General features: G+C 42.0%; 1 protein-coding gene across 2 annotated transcripts in view; it reads right to left on the bottom strand.

Annotated features, from left to right (window-relative positions):
- Positions 1-20,776, bottom strand: part of LOC119777904 (bifunctional heparan sulfate N-deacetylase/N-sulfotransferase 1-like) — a 70,881-nt gene that overhangs the window by 15,190 nt on the left and 34,915 nt on the right. For both annotated transcript variants that reach the window (XM_038276911.1, XM_038276912.1), the window contains exons 2-5: positions 7,632-8,680; positions 1,914-2,396; positions 1,235-1,322; positions 762-916 (exon numbers count right to left, since the gene is read on the bottom strand). In XM_038276911.1, the coding sequence (XP_038132839.1) occupies positions 762-916; positions 1,235-1,322; positions 1,914-2,396; positions 7,632-8,177 (1,272 nt within the window). In that variant the 5' untranslated portion in view covers positions 8,178-8,680. The remainder of the gene's footprint in view (positions 1-761; positions 917-1,234; positions 1,323-1,913; positions 2,397-7,631; positions 8,681-20,776) is intronic.

Below are 20,776 nucleotides of genomic sequence, written 5' to 3'. Positions count from 1 at the left end.
TTTTAACAAGATTTATCTGTGGTGTTGACTGTTGACTTTTGGAGATATTTCTATGAATATAAACTACAAACTTTATTATTTAATCCTAAGATCAACATGTATACAGAAAAACAACCTAGTAGGTTTTTTCTGCAAATGTATTTAATTAATAAGTAATAAAAAAACAAGAATATTACTATCTTGATTCCCTTTAAAATAATAAAGCAGTTTTTAGACGGGTCAAATTATTTCTGTAGTTTTTTTCCAGCAAAGATTACTCTGTAATCTTCAGCCAAAACTGCTTCAAGCTGAAATAATGACAATTGTCATTTATGTTCCAAAAACAAAATAAAATGTGAAAGATTTAATATGCAACTCCATTTTTTATTTTTTTTTTAACAACCTACAAAAGAGAAATTTCCCTTTTCAGTTTTAAAAGGCATAAAACTGTCTTGAACTGATGTGTTTATTGTGTAGAGCCTCACAGAAACTGTAAATCATTGGAATAGACCAGCTGGGATGTTTTGGTGGTTTTAACTTTGGTTTCAATTAATAGTTTGACCCCTACAGCTAAAATTTTCTCACAGTAAATTATGGAAAAAAGGAAATTATCAATTGGAACAGATGTATTTCTCATTTCACTTCAAGAAACAAACAAACATAAAAAAAGACTGATCAAAGACTGGGGTTGCTGGAAACTTTCAGCACTTGGAGTTAAACAAAGATGTCTCTGAACACAGCGTTCCATCAAAGCCTTGACCTTTTGCTCCACCATGACTCACCATGGCAAATTTCTTGTTTAGCAACATCTGCTCGGCCAGCACGGACTGGTTGTGGAATAAATGAGGCTGCATGTGGCTCCACATGTGAGGAAACCACCAGAAGTCCTTCACATGGGACAGCAGCAGATCATCTCCTAGGTCCTCCTCATCCGATCCTGTAGGAGTCAAAAAAAGGGAGACAAGAAGGTCAACAGGAAAAAAAGGGATTTAGAAGGAAATTGAGAAGATAAAAATAAAACGGGATAAGATGAGACAAAGGTAAAATGGGAGCGGTGATGGAATAAGGGAGGAAATGAAAGTCAGCGAAGCAAAAGGAGAGAAGTTCACATTAAGGATGAGCAACGGCAAGAAAAAAAAAAGAAAACAAAAACAAATGGATACAGCATGGTGGAGAATAACAGCAGAAACAGACTTAAAAACTTGCTTCATCTGAAGATGTTTTCTGGCTCGGCATGAACCAACTAGCATCTTACCAGCGTGAAAGAATTTCCCTGAGAAGCCCAGATTGAAGGTGAAGTTGGGCACATGGGTGCGCAGCTCCCTTTGCGTCTCCAGCAGGGCCTGAAACGGTGGGAGGGGAAGAAGAATGAGTCAACAGAAGATGAGCTCAAACTGATACACGAGTGCATTAATGAGCAGAGGGTGCCCACATATATCTTTAATTCTGCAAGTTTCTCTCGGTAAACATGCAACATCCACTCCCAGCTGCAGCCTCCCCTCTCCCTCATTCCGTTTGATATTTTCTGCTTCCCTCTGATTCCGATGTTTGTTACATTTGATCCGAACGCTCCACCAAAACTTTTTCTTATTTTTCCACCCGCTGCCTTTGCATGTGAGGGGAGGCTTTCCTGCTCTGAAGGGACAAAAGCAAGAAGCTTTTCGACATTCTTTGTGCGACTCCAGAGCCCCTGAAATATTCATCGTCACAGAGGTTTTGTGACAGCGTGAGCGGCGGGGCCTGTCAGCTTTGAGCAGCCTGCTGGGATGGATACATTCAAACAGGAAAAGAGGAGAGAGAAGAAGGTGTTTCTGTGTGACTGACAGATGATAGGAGATGCTTTGTGGGTGGCCATTTTATTTTTAAATCATAGCAAAGTGCTGTTGAAAACCCAGCCAGATGAGAAGATAAGCCAGGCTCATTTCACCACTCACCTTTACATCAGGCACCTTCATGCGGGTGCCCTCCTTGCCGACAAAGATGTCATCTATGTCCACCAGCAGGTACCGCTCCAGAGACAGCGAGAGCCTCTTCCCGGTGAGAAAAGCCACAGCATCCACAAACACCAGCTTGTGCAACCAAAAGTTCAAATTATTGCCAAACAGGACCCTCTGGATGCCATCATGAAGCCCCAGGTCCTGCACCACAGAGGGCAGCATGGCTGCATTCTGCCCCAGAGACGCCACGCTCTCGGCCGACTGGGTCTTCGCCATTAGAACGGGCTCATATGTGGAGTGGTTGGACTGAAACACGGTCCAGTCGTCTCCCGGAAGAGGACCGGGCAGCGTCTGGCCGGCCCGAGTGATGAAGAGGAGCGGCGACTTGGGGTTGACGGTGCAGTCCTTTAAACCCAAGTTGGAGTGAAGAAAGAGGGGGAAGCCTTTCAGCTGCGCGCTGAGCAGACTGTTTTCATTGGCCTGATGGACACAGAGAGACAGAGAGAAGTGACACAAATTAATTGTACATACTGCAAATAATTCTCCAATTTCTCTAGTGCTGTGTGAAATGAGGAGTGTCAGGCCCACTCGACGGTGACGGCATTAGGCGGCTCCGACCTGCTACGCTCAATCTGCTCTGCTGCAGGTCTGAAGTGGAATACAAAAACCTCCCGCAGCCACGAGGCTGACACTTCAGCAGCAAACATCATTCTCTGATTGCTGCATGTTATTTACACTCCTGCTTTCTGCAACTTATTTTGTCCAGTTGGAAGTACAAACTTTGTTTTATTAAGATTTTATGTAGCACATCAGTACTAATCAAATAGCAACATTAATCATAAATACAATTATTGCTTATTCTAGAGTGTGGGATGATAGAAAAGGCTTTATTAAGGTATTTCTCTTAAACATCCATCTCCTGTCACGCTTATCCCAAGCAGGGTACAAACAGGACAAACAACCATTCACACACTGGGAGGAACCCAGAGTACCCGGAGAAAACCCACACATTTTCAGGGAGAACGTGCAAACTCCATGCAGAAAGATCCTGGGATGTTAATAATAATTAACAACATCCTGTCTGAGAGCAACTGACCCATTTCTTACTAAAGAGTTACATAAACTTTAAACAAAAGCAGATAGCAGTGAAGTATTTCTATGAGCTTTTAATGTCAGAAATTTTAAAGGCAGGCTGATGTATTCATATATTAATTTATTGGCTGATAACAGAAAGATTCACAATACCAATATCAGAGTTGGACAGCCTATATTTTCTCTTTTTTTCCCCCACTGAGTGATCATAAACAGGATCCAATGAATCAAAGATTCGTCCCAAATGTCACATTTTTAAACAACTTTAAATATTAGAAGAGGCGAAAAAATGAATTACTGGGAATCATGAAAGTTAAATTAAAGGAACACAGACCATATCAAAGTAAACATAATCTAACTGCACATCTCTTTACAAAAATCTTTTTAATATATATTATATTTTTAATATATGTTATATTTTTGGGGCTCGCAGGTTTTATTCCTAAACCAGGGTCTTTCTGCATGGAGTTTGCATGTTCTCCCTGAGCATGCGTGGGTTCTCTCCGGGTACTCCGGCTTCCTCCCACAGTCCAAAAACATGACTGTTAGGTTAATGGGCTTCTCTAAATTCTCCTTAGGTGTGAGTGTGTGCGTGAGTGGTTGTTTGTCCTGTTTGTCTCTGTGTTGCCCTGCGATGGACTGGTGACCTGTCCAGGGTGGACCCCGCCTCTTGCCTGTGGACAGCTGGAGATAGGTAGCAGCACCCCTCGCAACCCCACTTGGGATTAAGGTGTCAGAAAATGGATGGATGGATATATTATATTTGTAAAACTTCAATATATTGCCCAAATTAAAAAATTTTCCATGTTGGAGTACAGCTGTTCGAGGGAGACAAATCAGAGAAGGAACCATGTTAGCTATGGGAACTTTTTACACCTTAGGGTTGTACTTTATGAAAGTAGATGATTTTATATATATATATATATATATATATATATATATATATATATATATATATATATATATATATATATATATATATATATATATATATATTTGTATATTTGTGTACAAATTCAAACCGTAGAACCAGACCTAAGCCCTAATTGGCTGTACTGAAACTTAATATGAAATCAGTGGTAAAATAAATGTTTATTTCTAACGTTATATTTTTCTCGTCAAAACCTTCTATTTTGTCAATACGTAAATTGAAATATTCATGATCTATCCAAAGCACATCTGCCTACAGATCAAAGTATTTAAAGACTGGACATGTTGACATATATGGGTTTACTTGATTTAGCCAAAAATAGCAGCTTTAACAAATCGTAATGAAACATCGACGATAAAAATAAGAGGAGTTCAGCAGAGCTAAAATAAAGCTTCCACTTTGTTTTACAGCTCCCGTCTGACACCTTGAAAAGAGACACTGTCTGTGCCTCAACAGGAGGCTCCTGAAGCAGATCAGATTTCTGCACAAGATAAACGAAAGCAAAAACCTGACAACAGAAATGTTCATCTTAACATGAGCAGGCAGAAGGGAAGCAGATCTAAGAGTGAAGGCAAAAATAAGCCTGTGGAAAAGTTTGATACTTTTTGATATTAAAATACTTCTCATTTAGATTTCATTATTATAGATGTTTGACTGAGATCAGGAGTCTGATATAAAGGGGCTCGAATTAGTGAAAATGGCAGAATTGGACCCCTGCCAGTCATGTATTTGAGAAACAGGAAGCTGATCCAGCAGATAGCGGATACAGGACCTCACGGTTCAGATGAGCATCTACTCTATGGCACACTTAGCATCATACAGTTCAGATATGAAAAAAGTTCTCAGACAGATCGACTGATGACGGCATGCAGGAATTATCAGCTCCATCAGACCCTAACTGGAGTCTGGACAGCTGGAAACTCAAAAATCCAACCCTTTTTCCAGACGATAAATGCAACACTTTTGGGCACTTCCAGGTCCTCCTAATGGCGTTCTTGCTAATGACAATTCTTCGAAGTTTTCAGAATCAATGAAGATGTCTGAGTTGCCAAAAAATTTAAAAAGCCATTTAAAAGGAGAACATGTTTTCTAAATTAGGCTGCAATCAGGATTTAATCACGATGCAAAAGAATAAGAAATCAAACCAGGGAGACTTTCAGCAGCTGACAAGAAATCCAAAACTAAAAACAGAAGCGGACAGAAAGGAGATTTGTGCTGGTAGCTGAGCTAAAAATCATTATAAAACAGTTAAGAGCTGAACTTTGTAATAATTCTTAACATTTTTACATAATGAATCCCAGTCCTACAGGAACTCCTTTTCCTCACATGCAGCTTCTCCCGAAAGCCAAGAGGCCAGAAGAAAACACTGAACATCGGCGTTCTTGCATTATTACTTTCTTCAAGTGAATTCAGGCTCAAGGTTTAAGAATCTGAGGAAATGCTGGAAATTAAATGTTAAAGTCGTAGGGAAGCGGCTGTTCCAACGGTTGCATTTATGAATTCTCCCAAGTGGTGCCTGAGTTTACACGAGAGAATAAAGTGAATGTGATTGGTTGTTTATCAAGGGGGTGGGATTGTTGTGGCGGAAGGTTCGCAAGCATGTTTGGTTGTGGCCAGTGTCTCGGAAGCATCTTGCCAACCAGTTAGCAACTTAGTGCTAGTAGGTTCCCAATGGGAAATTCCATTGGGACCAAGTAGCACTAAATTGGTGACTTAGAAAAGACACTGTGAAGGAACGCTATGGACAGCGGAAACATGCAAAAGGAGGAGAGTTTTGTGTTGGAAGCCATGGATGAGTCTCCTCCGTCATACATTTTTTATTTAGAGGAGGAAAGCGGGGACAAAGATGTTGTGGAAGAGGATGCCAGGAAGGCACAAGCTTGGTTTGGTGTAGAGGGTTTACAGCCGTACATGTTTGAGCCCTTGCCTCGCAAAGCTGCCAGTTCTGTTAGCTCTACGCCTGCCGAAGACACAGACGTTCATCCCCTTGAACACTGGGAAGTAACTTAGTGGTAAAGTAAATGATTATTTATTCTTATTTCAACTTTTGCGTATATTAGCAGCAACATATGAATCAAGATGCTATGACTAAAAACATTTGATATATGATTGGCCGAATTTAGATGTACAGGCTGACGTACAACTAACTGGCCTGCATAAGATAACGGGGGAAAAAACCAACACAGATTTTAAATAGACTTTTTCTAACTTTTGGGACAATATGGTCTCATAAAGAGAACATTTATATACGCGTTTATGCCTGAATGACTTGAAATTGAAATATGACTTTCCTAAATATACTGTAACTTTTAAAACACTCTCCATCCAATCTTTAAATAAACTGTGTATTATTTCCCTTCCACTTGCATCCCCACTCCACTTTCTGTTGTTCTAATACATAAAATCCCAAGAAAATATATGGATTAGACCTCTATGAGCAGGTCAAACCTTTACAAACACTGGAGATTGAAAATGGTCTCTGTCTCAGGCTGCTAAATCTTTGGTACTTTTCATAGATTCTTCTAAAGATTCGGGGACAGCTCATGTCTTTTTGATGGGTAGTTTGGCATCAAAGTGTCTAAAGATCAGATTTATAATTGGTTCTTTGTCAAGTTGTCTGTTTTGTGTCAAAAGTGCTGGTTCCCTTTTTTTCAGTTTAGGAGCCTTTTTATGTGCTGATGACTCATAGGTTAAAGGGAAGTGGCTTAAAAGCAACAAAAAAATAGAGAAAACACAGACTTTCAGACAGCCTGGAGAAATATTGATCAAAACCACTTCAAAAAGTTGAGAAAAAAAAAGTCTGCTCAGAAGAAAGGATAAAAAAAGAGCTGGTTTTAAACATTTGCATGCCCCTTTCTGCAACACGTTCAGGGTTATAGCGAGCATTTTATCATGACAGGGCCCTCAAGCCCTCCTGCTGAGAACCTTGAGTTTGCAGTTCAGTCAAATGGGGACCAAAATGTCTAACTAACTTAAAAAATTGCTATTAATCCACATACATATGTTAGTTGCTGATGCGAAAGATTTATGTCCTACATCTACCACAATTACCCCATTATGGGACAATAAAGGGATTTTCTTTTTTCTTTTTTTTTTCTACTCTATCTGATCAAAAATACTGGATCATGTTCATTTTAAATGTGATGGGAAAGTGTTTTTGGTGCAGCCAAAAGAATCAGAAAGCGACTCGGTTAGATCCATTAGGATGCACATCCTTGTTCTCCTCTCTCAACAAGCGTTAAAATCCCACCAGGCTAACTTTCATCTGCGCACCCTAAACATCTCCATCCATGCCTGCACTCTTCTAGATTCTCTCTGCAGCTCAGATAGGGTGATTAAAACCATGAGACCTGAAAACCGGCCTCAGGCGAACAGGGGCCTCTGGGGATAACTCAGAGGAGGAGAGATATAGACTGAGAAATGCATAGGAGAGAAAAGCAAGAGGCAAAGAACAGAAAACAAGGATGAACAGAGTGCAGTGGAGGAGCTAAGGAAGCCAGATAGTAGACGAAGAGAGAAAAAAGAAGAGAGGCATAAGATTGAGCAAAGCAGAGGAGTGATATTCAAAACAGGCAGCTCTTTCCAGCTTCGTAAAACTCATCTCCTTGGAGATGGTGAGAGCCAGATGGACGGGGCAGAAGGTGTGAGGGATAGGAGGCAGGGAAGCACAGGGAGTGTGTTGGTGTCCTAACCTTGAAGAAGCCAATGATGCCGACTCCGTACTCCACACAGTATTTGTCCAGCAGTTCTCGGTTCCAAGCGTCCAAGTTCACATACTTGAGAATGTTCTCGTAAATCACCAGCGTGAAACGCCCCCTTTCTTTGTCAGTCAGGGTGGGCATGTCCCCCTTCCCGGGAGAAATCTCAGTCCGGTACTTGAACCGACCAGACTCCAAGATGGCCACGATCTCCTGCCCCAGTTGAGAATATTGGCTTTCCACAAACACCAGAACCACAGGATCTGTCCTGGTCCCTCCCAGGTCCAACCCGGATACCCCGGGGACGCTTCGCACCGGCAAGAGCCGGGAAGGAATGACCCTTGGGTAGTCTGAGTCTGCGGACGCTCCGTCGGGTCCGGACATGCCCACCGCCGAAGGCTCCGGCTCTCGCTTGACGCCATAGAGGAAGTAGGAGAAGATGAAGACGCTGACAGTGCAGAAGAGGAAGAGGAGGAGCAGGGAGGTCTGTAGGGGAAGGAGGCGGACCATCCGACGGAGGCGCGTCACGCATCCCAGCATCGTCTCTCGCCGCACTGCTCCGCCCTACTGGCCCAGCAACACGCCTGGGGGACAGTTTCTCTCAGCGTAGGCAGAGGGGGAAAATAAAAATAAAAAAAGAATAAAAACAACGAGGCAGGCCGGGATTTCTCACAGCCGAGGTGATTGTTACAGAGCTAAAAATAAGCTGCAGGAAAATAGCAGCTGCAGCAGCCACTGAACATGGAAAGAAGGCTGTCACGTTGGCGTTCCCTCATGTTGCACCGCCGCTTATGTCACCATTTCAAAGAAGTGGAGGGGTCGTGGGTACACCCTCGTGCCTGAGCCCGAGATGCAGAGAAGGGCGAGTCACTGGGGGAGACGGACAGCGGGGAACTCCATCACCTATCCATCACGTGAATCCTCCAACCATATCCTGGCGACAATGTGCACCGCTTGTCTGAGAGGAGAACAATCTCTGGAGGAAACCGGGGCCAAGCAGGTCATCAAAACGACATCGCTCTCTCACAGGACCCAAGCCGCTCCTAGAAAAGCAGGAGAAAAGAAAAAGTTCTGTTAAAATCCAGCAGCACGACACCAGCTCCTATAGAATGAGAGGCATACTGCATCCTGCAGCTGTGTGGGTTTGGTGCTGTGTGGGATATGTAGGTATATTATCAGAAAATTCACTCAGAAGTAATCCAACCCAAAGTAAGAGCTGCCAGGTTCACACTACATGCAAACAATAACCTACTGTGGCTTTCTAAAGTATTTACACCCTTAAGCTTTTCACATTTTGTCACCATATGATTGCAAACCTTGATAACCTGCAGAAGTCATACACATTTTGTAGAAAAATATCAGATATTTTTGAAGAGAAAATTTCCTCCAGTCCATTCCAGTTCTTCTAAAACATGAATACTAAGGTTGACAGAGAATTTCTAGGCTAATATGTCCTCATATATGAAAAGCTGCAAGTAAACAGAGACTGACAGGGAGGGAGGAAGGAAGAAAACAAGAAAGTAATTGACATAAGGAGAAAAGATGAAACCACAGGGATGGAAGGGTGGAGGGATATAAAACAGGACATAAACAAGAAGAAAGACACTAGGGAGGATGAAAGACAGGAAGGACTCGATGAAAAATCAGAAAGAATGTTAATGAAAGAAGACATAAGGAAGGACGAAAGACAAATACAGGCAAAGACAACAGGAAGAGAGGAGGGATATTAGAAATGATGGAGCTAGGGACAGAAAATGGAAAAACTTAGGGAAAGTATTAACCAAGGGACAAAGTAAGAAACCAAGGAAGAAGAGGATGCTGGGAAGAATTAAAGCAATAAAGAGGAGACGGAAAAAAACAAGAGGAGGAAGAGTAGAAGATCAAGAGTGGACAAAAGAATATTCACCACCATGTGTCGACGGGAGATGGTTTTCTTAAAGATGCTTCACAATAATCATTTCAGCATCTAAACGCAGGCCATAATGTTTACTTTTGGTCTCATGGCGCCATAGAAACATCTTCTGCATGTTTGCAACCTCCTACTTTTCTCTTTCATCAGTGCATTTATCTAGCCACTCCTTCATGACTAGTTTGCACCATGTTTAGCTTCACTTTGCAAGCGAGATGAATTGTCTCTAAATTTGCGAATTCACAAACTCCCAAAAATACAGAAATGTTTAAACTAATGAAATGCAGCGACGTCAGTGTGGTCGATCAGAAGAGGCAGACCGAAGCAAAAAAACTAAAAACTAAAAATGGCGGCACCGGTGGACATACCTTCGCTAAACAGTCTGTTTGAGGAGGAATACCCTGCATTTCTTTTTTGAAAAATGAGCAAAAGAGTAACTTGTGTCTTTCTGGATGGGAAATAATTTTTCTCATTCTCATTGGCAAGAGTTTGATTAATCAGTTAACTTTGCTAGTAGTGAAACAAATCAAAATGCGATATGTCACATCAGCTGCAGCAGCTGTGATTGGCTAAAAGCTTGACATGGGAGGAAGGTGTCACTTGGTGATTTAACCAATCAGCTGGACTGCATATCATTTCCCTTCTGTGAAAACTTTCCACAAGAGCATTTCCTAATGGATACTTTACAGAATTCCAACTGAACTACCAATCTGTCTACTATAACTCTGGCTTAGGTCAGTGTATGACTAGCTGTCCTATCACCAGTTATTTCCACCTGAGCTGTGGTTTTCAGGAGCTCCTCCAGATTTACCCTACAGATGGCTGAATATTTCAGTAGCCTCGGTGCATCCAACCTTAAACACCCAAATAAAGAAAACATTTCAGATCATACAGACTCAACGCAGTAAATAGAACAACAGTAGCAGTGCTCTAACCATTAGCTAATTCAATTCAACCCAGTGGAAAAGTGTGACAACTAACGAGTAAAAGCCATCATCCACAGCCTTCATTTCCTTGAAAAACCCACACAGCACTGCCACCCCCCCAGAAAAAAAAAAAAAGCTAAAAGAAGGGAAGAAATCCAAGAGCAGAGGCGTGGAGAACAGTGACAGAGACTGGGCAACAATCAAACCCTTTTCTATCTGGCAAAATCCCTCAGCGCACTCAATATACATTTCCATAGCCTCTGCAGACCTAACATAATACCTCAGGCTTTTAGACTATCTCTATCAAGCCAAGTGTGAAAGACCCAGGATGCCGTGTGAGAACAGTGTAAAGCTTGGCACTTAGAAAAACATCTTTTGTCCATTTAGAGTGCTGGTGGGAGAAACGAGACGGAGCATCATTACCTTTGCATAGAAAATCCTCTGACCATTAAGTTGGAGAGCCATTATGGTGTACGCCTCCTCTTTAGAAAACCCTCAACGCCACATTAGCTTTGCATCCTTCTTAACTCAGAGGCAATAAACACTGACCACCAACCCTCACCAAGAGTGCCACCAACGGACATAAAATAGATGAGATGGCCGCATCCTGGTTTATTCAAAGGTGGCCGACTACATTAAATATGCAAGTTTACTCAGTCTAAAGTGATTCCTTAAGGATAATCCACTGATTGTCAAAACAATTATTCATGCAGACTCAAAGGGAGATGAGAGCTGTATCTGTCTGATGTAATCAAAACTATCATTCTGGCAGTTCTCTACAGCCTCCATCCTCCCAGCTTAGCTTAACAGGCTGCCTTAAATCCCACTGAGAGCGCAAAGGCAGAAATCACACTTCTGTTTCTCTGACTGGTGTCCAACTTTCCTCTTCACAAGGATGCAGAGACTAATGTAAAGAGAGAGGCCGTGAAAAGACAAAAAAAAAAGGTGGGTGTTCAAAAGGACATATCGCAGAGCAACAGACAAAAAGCAAGAGCCCCGGTCGCCTCGAGATCTCCCGGGGCACCTTGTTTGTTCATTTCTAAAGGGAACCGAGGTTCGTGCCACAGCATATCAAAGTATGATTAGCCGCAGGAAGTGACTACTGCTGGAGACAGCAAAGCAGAAGGCCACACGAGAGTGACAACTTAACATGGCACATAAGCCAGGGAGGGCTTTTTTCAGACCTTTCTGGCAGAGGGTTTGAATCTACTTAAAGGAAAGGAAACAGGAGAGACATCAGTTTTTACATTTAACCTTGTTAAAAATATTAGCGTCAGTATTTACACAAAAAAAACACAAATGTATAACATAACTGCTATCATTTAGATGGAAAATCAGCTGTTATTGCTACTGCTCCTTCAATGAATCAAACATAGGTGTGACTGTCTACTTAAACAGGAATGAAGGATGAACGCGAACAAAATGCAATTGGTTGTAAGATTGCAAAATCTAATTAAAAATGCTTGGAGTCATTAGCTGTTGAATCTAAATCCATCCATCCATCTTCTAACACGCTTATCCCGAGTGCCTATCTCCAGCAGTCGTTGGGCGAGAGGTGGGGTACACCCTGGACAGGTCGCCAGTCCATCGCAGGGCAACACATAGACAAACAGGACAAACAACCATTCACACACACTCACAACTGTAGATAAGCCATTTAACCCAACAGTCATGTTTTTGGACTGTGGGAAGAAGCCAGAGTACCCAGAGAGAACCCATGCATGCTCAGGGAGAAAATGCTAACTCCATGCAGAAAGACCCCATGCCGGGAATCAAACCCGGAAACTTCTTGCTGCAAGGCAGCAGTGCTACCCACTGCGCTACTGCGGAACATATAAACCAATTCAAACTCAACTCAGCTTTTTAAAGGATATTTTGTACATCTTGATAAATTTAGACAGGAAGGATGTTCTGTAGAGGTCCGTCTTCTCCGAGATCTGAGGAAGACATTGACTGAAGACGCTGGGGTTGTTTATTGGTCTTTTAAAAAGGATTGCTCACTTTTTTCAGTAATGTTCTTCATGTTGTTTGCAATTATTGTCGTGAAATTATTCCTAGAGAATCTAGAACAGTTCCCAGAACAGAGCCGACCTTTTATCAACTTGTTGAGCTTCTTAAAGTCACTTAATTAGATGCTGTTAGACCAGCAGAAGATGGCAGAAGAGATATTAAGCACTACATGACACAGTAACAACACAATATTCTGTGTGTTATATGTGTTAAGTGGCATAAATTAAGGGTAGAGAAGAGATGAATAAAGAAAGCAACATTATCAATGTGTCAACGGATGTTGTAAGAGGATGAGGGTTTAAGAGTTTGAGTAGATAAAGGAGTAAAGCAATGCCGCTCTTTCAATCTCTAGCTCTCATAGGACATGCTGGATGTGGAACTATTGGTGCTCTTGAGGCAATCTCAAAGTAAGGATCTAGAGTTTCTAGAATACATGAAGGGGACTCGTCCTCTTGCGTCATCTCATTAATTTTCAAAGAGCGATCGATATCAGCAGCTCAATACTTTACAAAGACAGGACATTAGCCACAACATTGGGATGAGTGCATTTCTAAGTATACTATTTGAAGCCTTTTGCTTTTTAAAGATTAACATAATCAAAATACATAACATATGGTAATTTAGCAGTATTTTCCTGTTATTCAGCTAGCCTGCAGTCTGCTGCTGAACAGAAAGAGCACGCTTAGGTTTGCAAATGTAACTTCAAAAAAAAAAAAAAAAAAAAAAACAGCCATCTTTCTTATCTTTCTTCTTTTGGCAAGCTAAACAGCGGTTTTCACTGACATAAGGGATAAAGCAAAAGGCTTCAAATAGTACTTTTCTACTCCATGTTCCACACATTAAGAGGAACATCTGGTTATTCAGGCACTTTCACAGGCATTCCTATTAAAGGATGGTAAACTATAAAAAAAAACTCTGATAAAAAATATTCAGTTTAAACATTTGCAATTGCAACTCCCGAAAATAGTGTTTTTTTTGTTTTTGTTTTTTGTAGAAACTGGTAATTTGTGATCAATATAATTTGCTTTCAGCAAAATTAACATTTTAATCAGATAGCCTAAAATAAGTGGAACACTAGTTCCTTTTTTGCCTCGCTGAGGTTTAAACAAGGAGGTCTCATTTTCTCCCGGTTCAAACACCTTTTCTTCCGACAAGTTGGCATCTGAATCTGAGATAAATTTACTTTTTAGAGGATATGAGGGAAAGCATGAGCTGTGACCTTAATCTTTTTATAAAACATTTTATAAGACATTAAAAAAATTATGGCGTCTAGTTATTTGAAGAACCAATAAAACTCTTAAGCCAGACGATGACCTCAAATCTTAAAATAAATCCCTCTTTGCCATTTCCTGCATTGGTTGATTAGGAAAAAGGCTAATTTATTTACATTCTGTAATGAGTAATCAGACTCAAGATGTGCTATCTTTGGCCAGCGTCCGCGGGGACCCAATAAGCTCCGCTGTGACTCTAATGACCTGCTGACATGACTTGGGAGCAGACTTAATGGTGACAAAACACATGCAGAGAGCCGTGGCTCAGTGAAGCCTTGCTTCTCGACCAATTCACAGCAGAAATGACTGCCGCCCGATGCTGACCTTCAGAAAGTGATGCGCAGCTGAAAGAAAAGGACGTTGACCGTGTGAGAGATGGAGGGTGATGGCCAGAGAGGGAGGGTGAGAGCTGCAGGGATAAATTAAGGAAAAACTCTAGGCCTGGAGTGCCAGGCAGAGATATTAGGATGGCTAAATAGAGAGTAGAATACTATAGAACATGATGAGAATATTGGATCGCTGCACAAAATAACAGCTAATGGGTCTTGAATGCCTCCATACCCATCTCACCTAACGTGTCTTTCACTTTACCCTCTGCAAATACCTTCAGAGAAGCAAAGAGAACGGCTTAGCTCCCCTTTCTACAAAGTAATTGATTCACGAATGTAGAGAGAGAGAGAAGAAAAGGCGAACATGAATATTTAATGTATTTTGCAGAAGCCAATGAGAGGTATAGCCGGCAGACATATTGGGAAGGTAAGAACCAGCCAAAAGGTTTCGACACAACGGAGTGTTTCAGACTGCCAAAGACACTCAGTCTTAACTCATGCATAAAGAAGAAGAAGAGGAGAAGGAACGCGTGTGCTCTAACCAACCTTTTCATTCTCTGTGATGGAAGGAGCGCCGGCTGAATTTGAGCTATGTAATTGCACACGTGGCCTAGGAGAAGTCTGGCAGGCGACCGGCGAGAGAAGGGGAAAAGAACCACAAGATGAAAAGAAGGAAAACAGTAAAGGACGCAGAATGAAAAACAGTGAGCAAAAAGATGGAAAATCTAATTTAGGGGAAGAAATAAAGAAGAAGAATGACCCCTTGAGGGCGACCATCAATCTGAAAAATTCAAATGTTCCCCTCATTATTTTATGGAGCCTGAGAAATGGTGAGGGAATAAACAATAGCAGGTGACGGACGAGAAGAAGGAATAATGCTTTCTCTCGGAGTGGGTGGTCACTCAAAACCTGCTCGCTCAACAGCACGGGCAGCGGGCCAGAACCACACTGTTAGATTAATGAGAGATGAAGCAGAGCAGGGAGACGGAGGCTGCTCCTCAGCTGTAACAACTCTTGAAATAAACAACGCAGCAGTTGGCCATATGTAGCCTCCCTGCGCCTCCTGCTCCCTACTTCACCTCCCTCTTACCTCTGCACTGCCGCTGTAGTTTGTTTTAAGTGTGAATAAGACCAAGTAGCACGGGGATTTGCCAGGAGAGTCAGTACATTAATACCATCAGACTAACTGTTGGTGATCCCCTGGACAAATAAACTTCTAAAGGAGTGCGGGACCCTCAAAAGGCCCCTTAGGGACACAGCAGCGCCTTTTGCCCCTCCTCCATTCCTTCTTTCTGCCATCTCGCCAATCTGTCCCCTCGCTGCTGACTGACAGAAATAAACGATGACCCTTCTGATCAGCCGCCACAGGCCTTGGCAACCACACGTTCTCCATGGAAACTCTGAAGATGTGTCGTGATCAGATGGATGGAAGCGGCGCAGAAAGGGGGCAGTAATCCATAGGACACTTATCAAAAGGCTGCTGCTGCCGGTATCACTTTTCTGTCTCCATGTATTGATGTGGACAGACCAGAGTCGCTCGACAGCGAAAGAGACAGACCTGGAGGACTCATTAGTTAAAGGTCTGCTCACTTGCATTTATTCCTGAAAATTTATTTATGGGGTTAACATAAAGAAAAGAAGATGGTAATGAGTTTAGTTTGACAGTTTCAACGGGGTATGGACAAGGTTAAACACAGAGGAAAGATGCTGATGTAATCCCTAATCTGTAATCCTGTTAATGTCAACACTGCAAACAGTTCTAAATTCGTTACGCTAGCGCGGCTAGTGTGAAAGATAACTTGAAAGGATTATGTGACTGAGGCACAAATGAGCGACCATAGAGAAGATTCAGCAAAACTAGACAGACTGGGAACAGTTTCCAAAGTTATGAAAAATCTAAATGTATAGATTTCTATACTATAAAGTTTGAGGTTACCTTTATTCTGAGGATTAAACTTATTTTAATAGGAAAACAGACAGAGCAGGTTTGTCTTCAGTAATCAGGACAGGGTACTAATTCTCCCTTCCTCGTCTGTTGCTTTAATCAGCCAGTCAGTTGTAAATGATGACCGCACATAGGAAAACCCCTAAAGTTTTCCCTCATTACTTCCGATATTAACAACCACCCTACCTCAATGAGTCTTACATATGCCAATGGAGTAATATAGGTTAGTTACTTTAAAGGATGTTTACCACAGGGGTTTTTTTTTTGCACTTCTGGCATGAGTCTATTGTCTCTCTCAAAGCCTTAGTGGTGGCTTATATAAAAAAAAAAACTCCTGTACCATTGACTTGTGTTTGACCTCTTTATGTATATCCAGATAATTAGTGGACTCTTCAATAATAATCTTCAGGCCTACCTCCTGTTGTCAGACGGTTCTATTTAAGCAATCTCTCGTTCTGACAGGTCTGTCAGCAGCCAGGCATTCTGTTTCGGTAGCTTTGTTTCCTCAAACAAAATCAAATCGGAACCTAAATAAAAGATTTCAGATGGAGTTTTAATAGGTTGAACATTTTTCATTATGTGAGATAAATAAAACAAGATATAAAACAGATCTTGAATGAAAAAAAAAAATACTTTTTTTTTTTTACAGTAATGTTTATTGGTTTCATCCAAAGAGATGCAGGAACCAGATGGGGATAAGAACCATAATCAAGGTAAATACTTTGTAATTTAATTCTTCTCTGAACTAGGAAAAACTGAACAAACATAACAGATGGGAACATTAAAGGGGTACACATGTGTGAACTGGGCTGTACTTGGTCTTTCACTGTTATGTTAATTTACTTTAATCCCCACATAGTGTAATTTAGCAGACACTGTCTTTAAATTCTACCTTCATACATAAAAGCAAGCTGGAGTTCTAACCTTCAAACCTAACTAAGTATTACCATTAATTAAAGATGACATGATCTTTTACTTTTGGAGCAGCAATTCAGTCTGACCTTAAAGCATTATTAATATGGGTGTATAAAAGAAATGTGGTATTTTAGTAGCGGTGTATTTAAACAGAGAAGTAATTAAATATTGTTTGCCATCTACCAGTCCGTACCTGAAAACTGTATAAACAGAGGGTTGTAATTCACTTTGTTGTTTTACATTCTGTTCCAGCAATCTGCTAATTTAGCAGACTTGAGTCAACAAACCATTTTTATTTTTGCGATGCTGGCGGCCCACAACGTCTAAGACCACTGGGCTTCAATCAAAAGCAGCAAAAAGAAAAAGCCGAAGTACGTTTTTCATTTACATTCAGACTCTCATTCTGTCTTTTGGGAGATTAAACTTCAAACAGGGAGAATTTTCCTTTTTTCTTTTGAAGCACATCTAAGACGACAAACAAGCGCGTGAGGGGAGCAAGAGTTAGTCTTCTTAAAGAGGTTACATGTAAAAGCCGACGTTGTGTTCTGTTTTTCCTCTCCCCTTAAGCCAGCCTTGGCAATCGCCAATATAAAATCAATCAATCTGAAATTTGAATTCCATTTTGTGCACCCATTGTGGTTACCGTGATTAAAGGCTTAGCCTGTGAAATAGCGAGGAAAGGAGGCATCGTGTCCTCACTCCTGCTTCTGCCTCCCACCAGATCTGAATGCACAAGCAGGCGGCTTCATTTCAGCTGCAAACATTTACAGCGACACTTCCCTCTCTCTCTGTCTCATCAATTCATTTCATGCTGCTGCGTGAAGGACAGGGGACTCGGGAGGGAAATGTTGTTTTGCCTTCTAATTCTCCAGAAAGTGACTTTCAGACAATTTGCCCGACCGAGCCATGTGGCAGAATTATCACATCATTTTTCAGCAACTCAATTTACTGTCCCCAGGACTGAGGCAATTTCACGGGAGGAGGAAAGGGGAAAAAAAATGCCTTTCTGTTCACCGAAGCCCCTCCAATTACATCTCAAGGCCCTACTTGAAGACTGCGATCCTAGCACTGTCGTAATTGAAATGATTGCTGTGTTATTCTTTGACACAATAATGGGACAAAGAGTGAAAGAATCATCTTCAAACACAGACAAGGGAGGGCAATCTTCTCCTAATAGCAATAATGAAGAGAATGGGAAGACAGCAGAAGTGCATCCAATGGCAATTAGAGACATTTCTTTGCACTGCAACTGTTCTGTAATTTCTGCAAAGGGCAAAGCAAGATCCCAGCCTTCGACTTCCATTAAAGAGTTCATGTCACAATTCATCAACATAGATATCATCCTCGGGAAAGATAGCTGGAGCGGGCTGAGGCGTAATGGAACGGCTACACATTCATATTATGTGAGGATGATTAAGGCAGAGATGAATAAAAACAGGGAGAGCAAGACATAAAATATACATGGCACCGCTGAGCTATTTTAATCTGGAATAGGCTTTCTAACCTGCAGTCCTCTCTAAATCTCAAGCAGGTGGCATCCGAACAGAAGGATCAGAGGGCATTGAGAAGCGAGGACCGGATTACTTCAGAGTGCGGGAAGCCTGGGGGGGCCATGATGGAAGGGAGTGCTGCTGGGGAACAGAGCAGAAGAGGTGGAACAAGAACCATCAACGTCATCAGAACTCCCAGTCTGTTCCCCAAGCATAAACACACAGATATCTTACTGAGTACTGGCCAGTTTAAGATTTATCACTCTATGATAAACCACGATAAGAAGACAAAACACTAGTTACTAGCACTTCCTCTTAGAATCTTCTTAAAATTACTTTAAGCCTTAGGAATAATTTGATGGAACATTTGTTTTTTTAAATCCTAACATCTTAAAACCTTGGCATGCCCTGCCAAATATGGCTTAGGTAGCATTAGGACTAACAACCCCCTGCAGCCCACCCAACCATCAACAAAAATAAAACCGATTGTGTCTGACAATGGCTTTTTACCATAAATAAAATGCATCTAGAAGTACTTTTAAACAACCTGTTCTAAAACACTCAAACAGCCAGAAAACACTGATCATTCCTGGACTTCGGGAATGATTATATTTTATGAACATGGTAGCAGGTATCCCCATTTATGCAAGAAATTGCCTCTAAACTTTACTTAATTTTCAAAGCTCAAAATCGTATTAAAGTCGTAGGGAAGCGGCTGTTCCAACCGCTGCATTTCCGAATTCAAGAGTGATGCCGGACTTTAAACGAGTGAATAAAGTGAATGTGATTGGTTGTTTATCAAGGGGGCGGGATTGCGGTGGCGGAAGGTTCGCAAGAAAGTTTGGATGTGGCCGGTTTGTCGGAAACATCAATTAGCAACTTAGTGCTAGTAGGTTCCCAATGGGAAATTACATTGGGACCAAGTAGCATTAAATTGGTGACTTAGCAATGACACTGTCAGGGAATGCTATGGACAGCGGAAACATGCAAGAGGAGAGTTTTGTGTCGGAGGTCGAGGATGAGTCTCCTCCGTCGTACATTTTTTATTTAGAGGAGGAAAGCGCGGACAAAGATGTTGTGGAAGAGGACGCCATGGTGGCAAAAGCTTGGTTTTGTGAAGAAGGCTTACAGCCGTACATGTTTGAGCCCTTGCCTCGCAACGCTGCCAGTTCTGTTAGCTCTACACCTGCTGAAGACACAGATGTCCATCCCCGTGAACACTGGGACGGAAATGGTAAATGATGATTCTTATTTCTTATTTAAACCATTGCGTATATTAGCTGTGACATACACTATATTGCCAAAAGTATTTGCTCACCTGCCTTGACTCACATATGAGCTTAAGTGACATCCCGTTCCTAATCCATAGGGTTCAATATGACGTCGGTCCACCCTTTGCAGCTAGAACAGCTTCAACTCTTCTGGGAAGGCTGTCCACAAGGTTTAGGAGTGTGTTTATGGGAATTTTTGACCATTCTTCCAGAAGCGCATTTGTGAGGTCGCACACTGATGTTGGACGAGAAGGCCTGGCTCTCAGTCTCCGCTCTAATTCATCCCAAAGGTGTTCTATCGGGTTGAGGTCAGGACTCTGTGCAGGCCAGTCAAGTTCATCCACACCAGACTCTGTCATCCATGTCTTTATGGACCTTGCTTTGTGCACTGGTGCACAGTCATGTTGGAAGAGGAAGGGGCCAGCTCCAAACTGTTCCCACAAAGTTGGGAGCATGGAATTGTCCAAAATGTCTTGGTATGCTGAAGCATTCAGAGTTCCTTTCACTGGAACTAAGGGGCCAAGCCCAGCTCCTGAAAAACAACCCCACACCATAATCCCCCCTCCAACAAACTTTACACTTGGCACAATGCAGTCAGACAAGTACCGTTCTCCTGGCAACCGCCAAACCCAGACCCGTCCATCAGATTGCCAGATGGAGAAGCGCGATTCGTCACTCCAGAGAACGCGTCTCCACTGCTCTAGAGTCCAGTGGCGGCGTGCTTTACACCACCGCATCCGACGCTTTGCATTGCACTTGGTGATGTATGGCTTGGATGCAGCTGCTCGACCATGAAACCCATTCCATGAAGCTCTCTGCGCACTGTTCTTGAGCTAATCTGAAGGCCACATGAAGTTTGGAGGTCTGTAGTGATTGACTCTGCAGAAAGTTGGCGACCTCTTCGCACTATGCGCTTCAGCATCCGCTGACCCCGCTCCGTCAGTTTACGTGGCCTACCACTTCGTGGCTGAGTTGCTGTCGTTCCCAAACACTTCCATTTTCTTATAATACAGCTGACAGTTGACTGTGGAATATTTAGGAGCGAGGAAATTTCACGACTGGATTTGTTGCAC

The sequence above is a fragment of the Cyprinodon tularosa genome, unplaced genomic scaffold (genome assembly GCF_016077235.1).
Source record: "Cyprinodon tularosa strain WSP-4 unplaced genomic scaffold, ASM1607723v1 ctg129, whole genome shotgun sequence".
NCBI lineage: Eukaryota > Metazoa > Chordata > Actinopteri > Cyprinodontiformes > Cyprinodontidae > Cyprinodon > Cyprinodon tularosa.
Note: the sequence above shows the minus strand (reverse complement) of the source record. Positions and strands in the feature narration are given on the sequence as shown.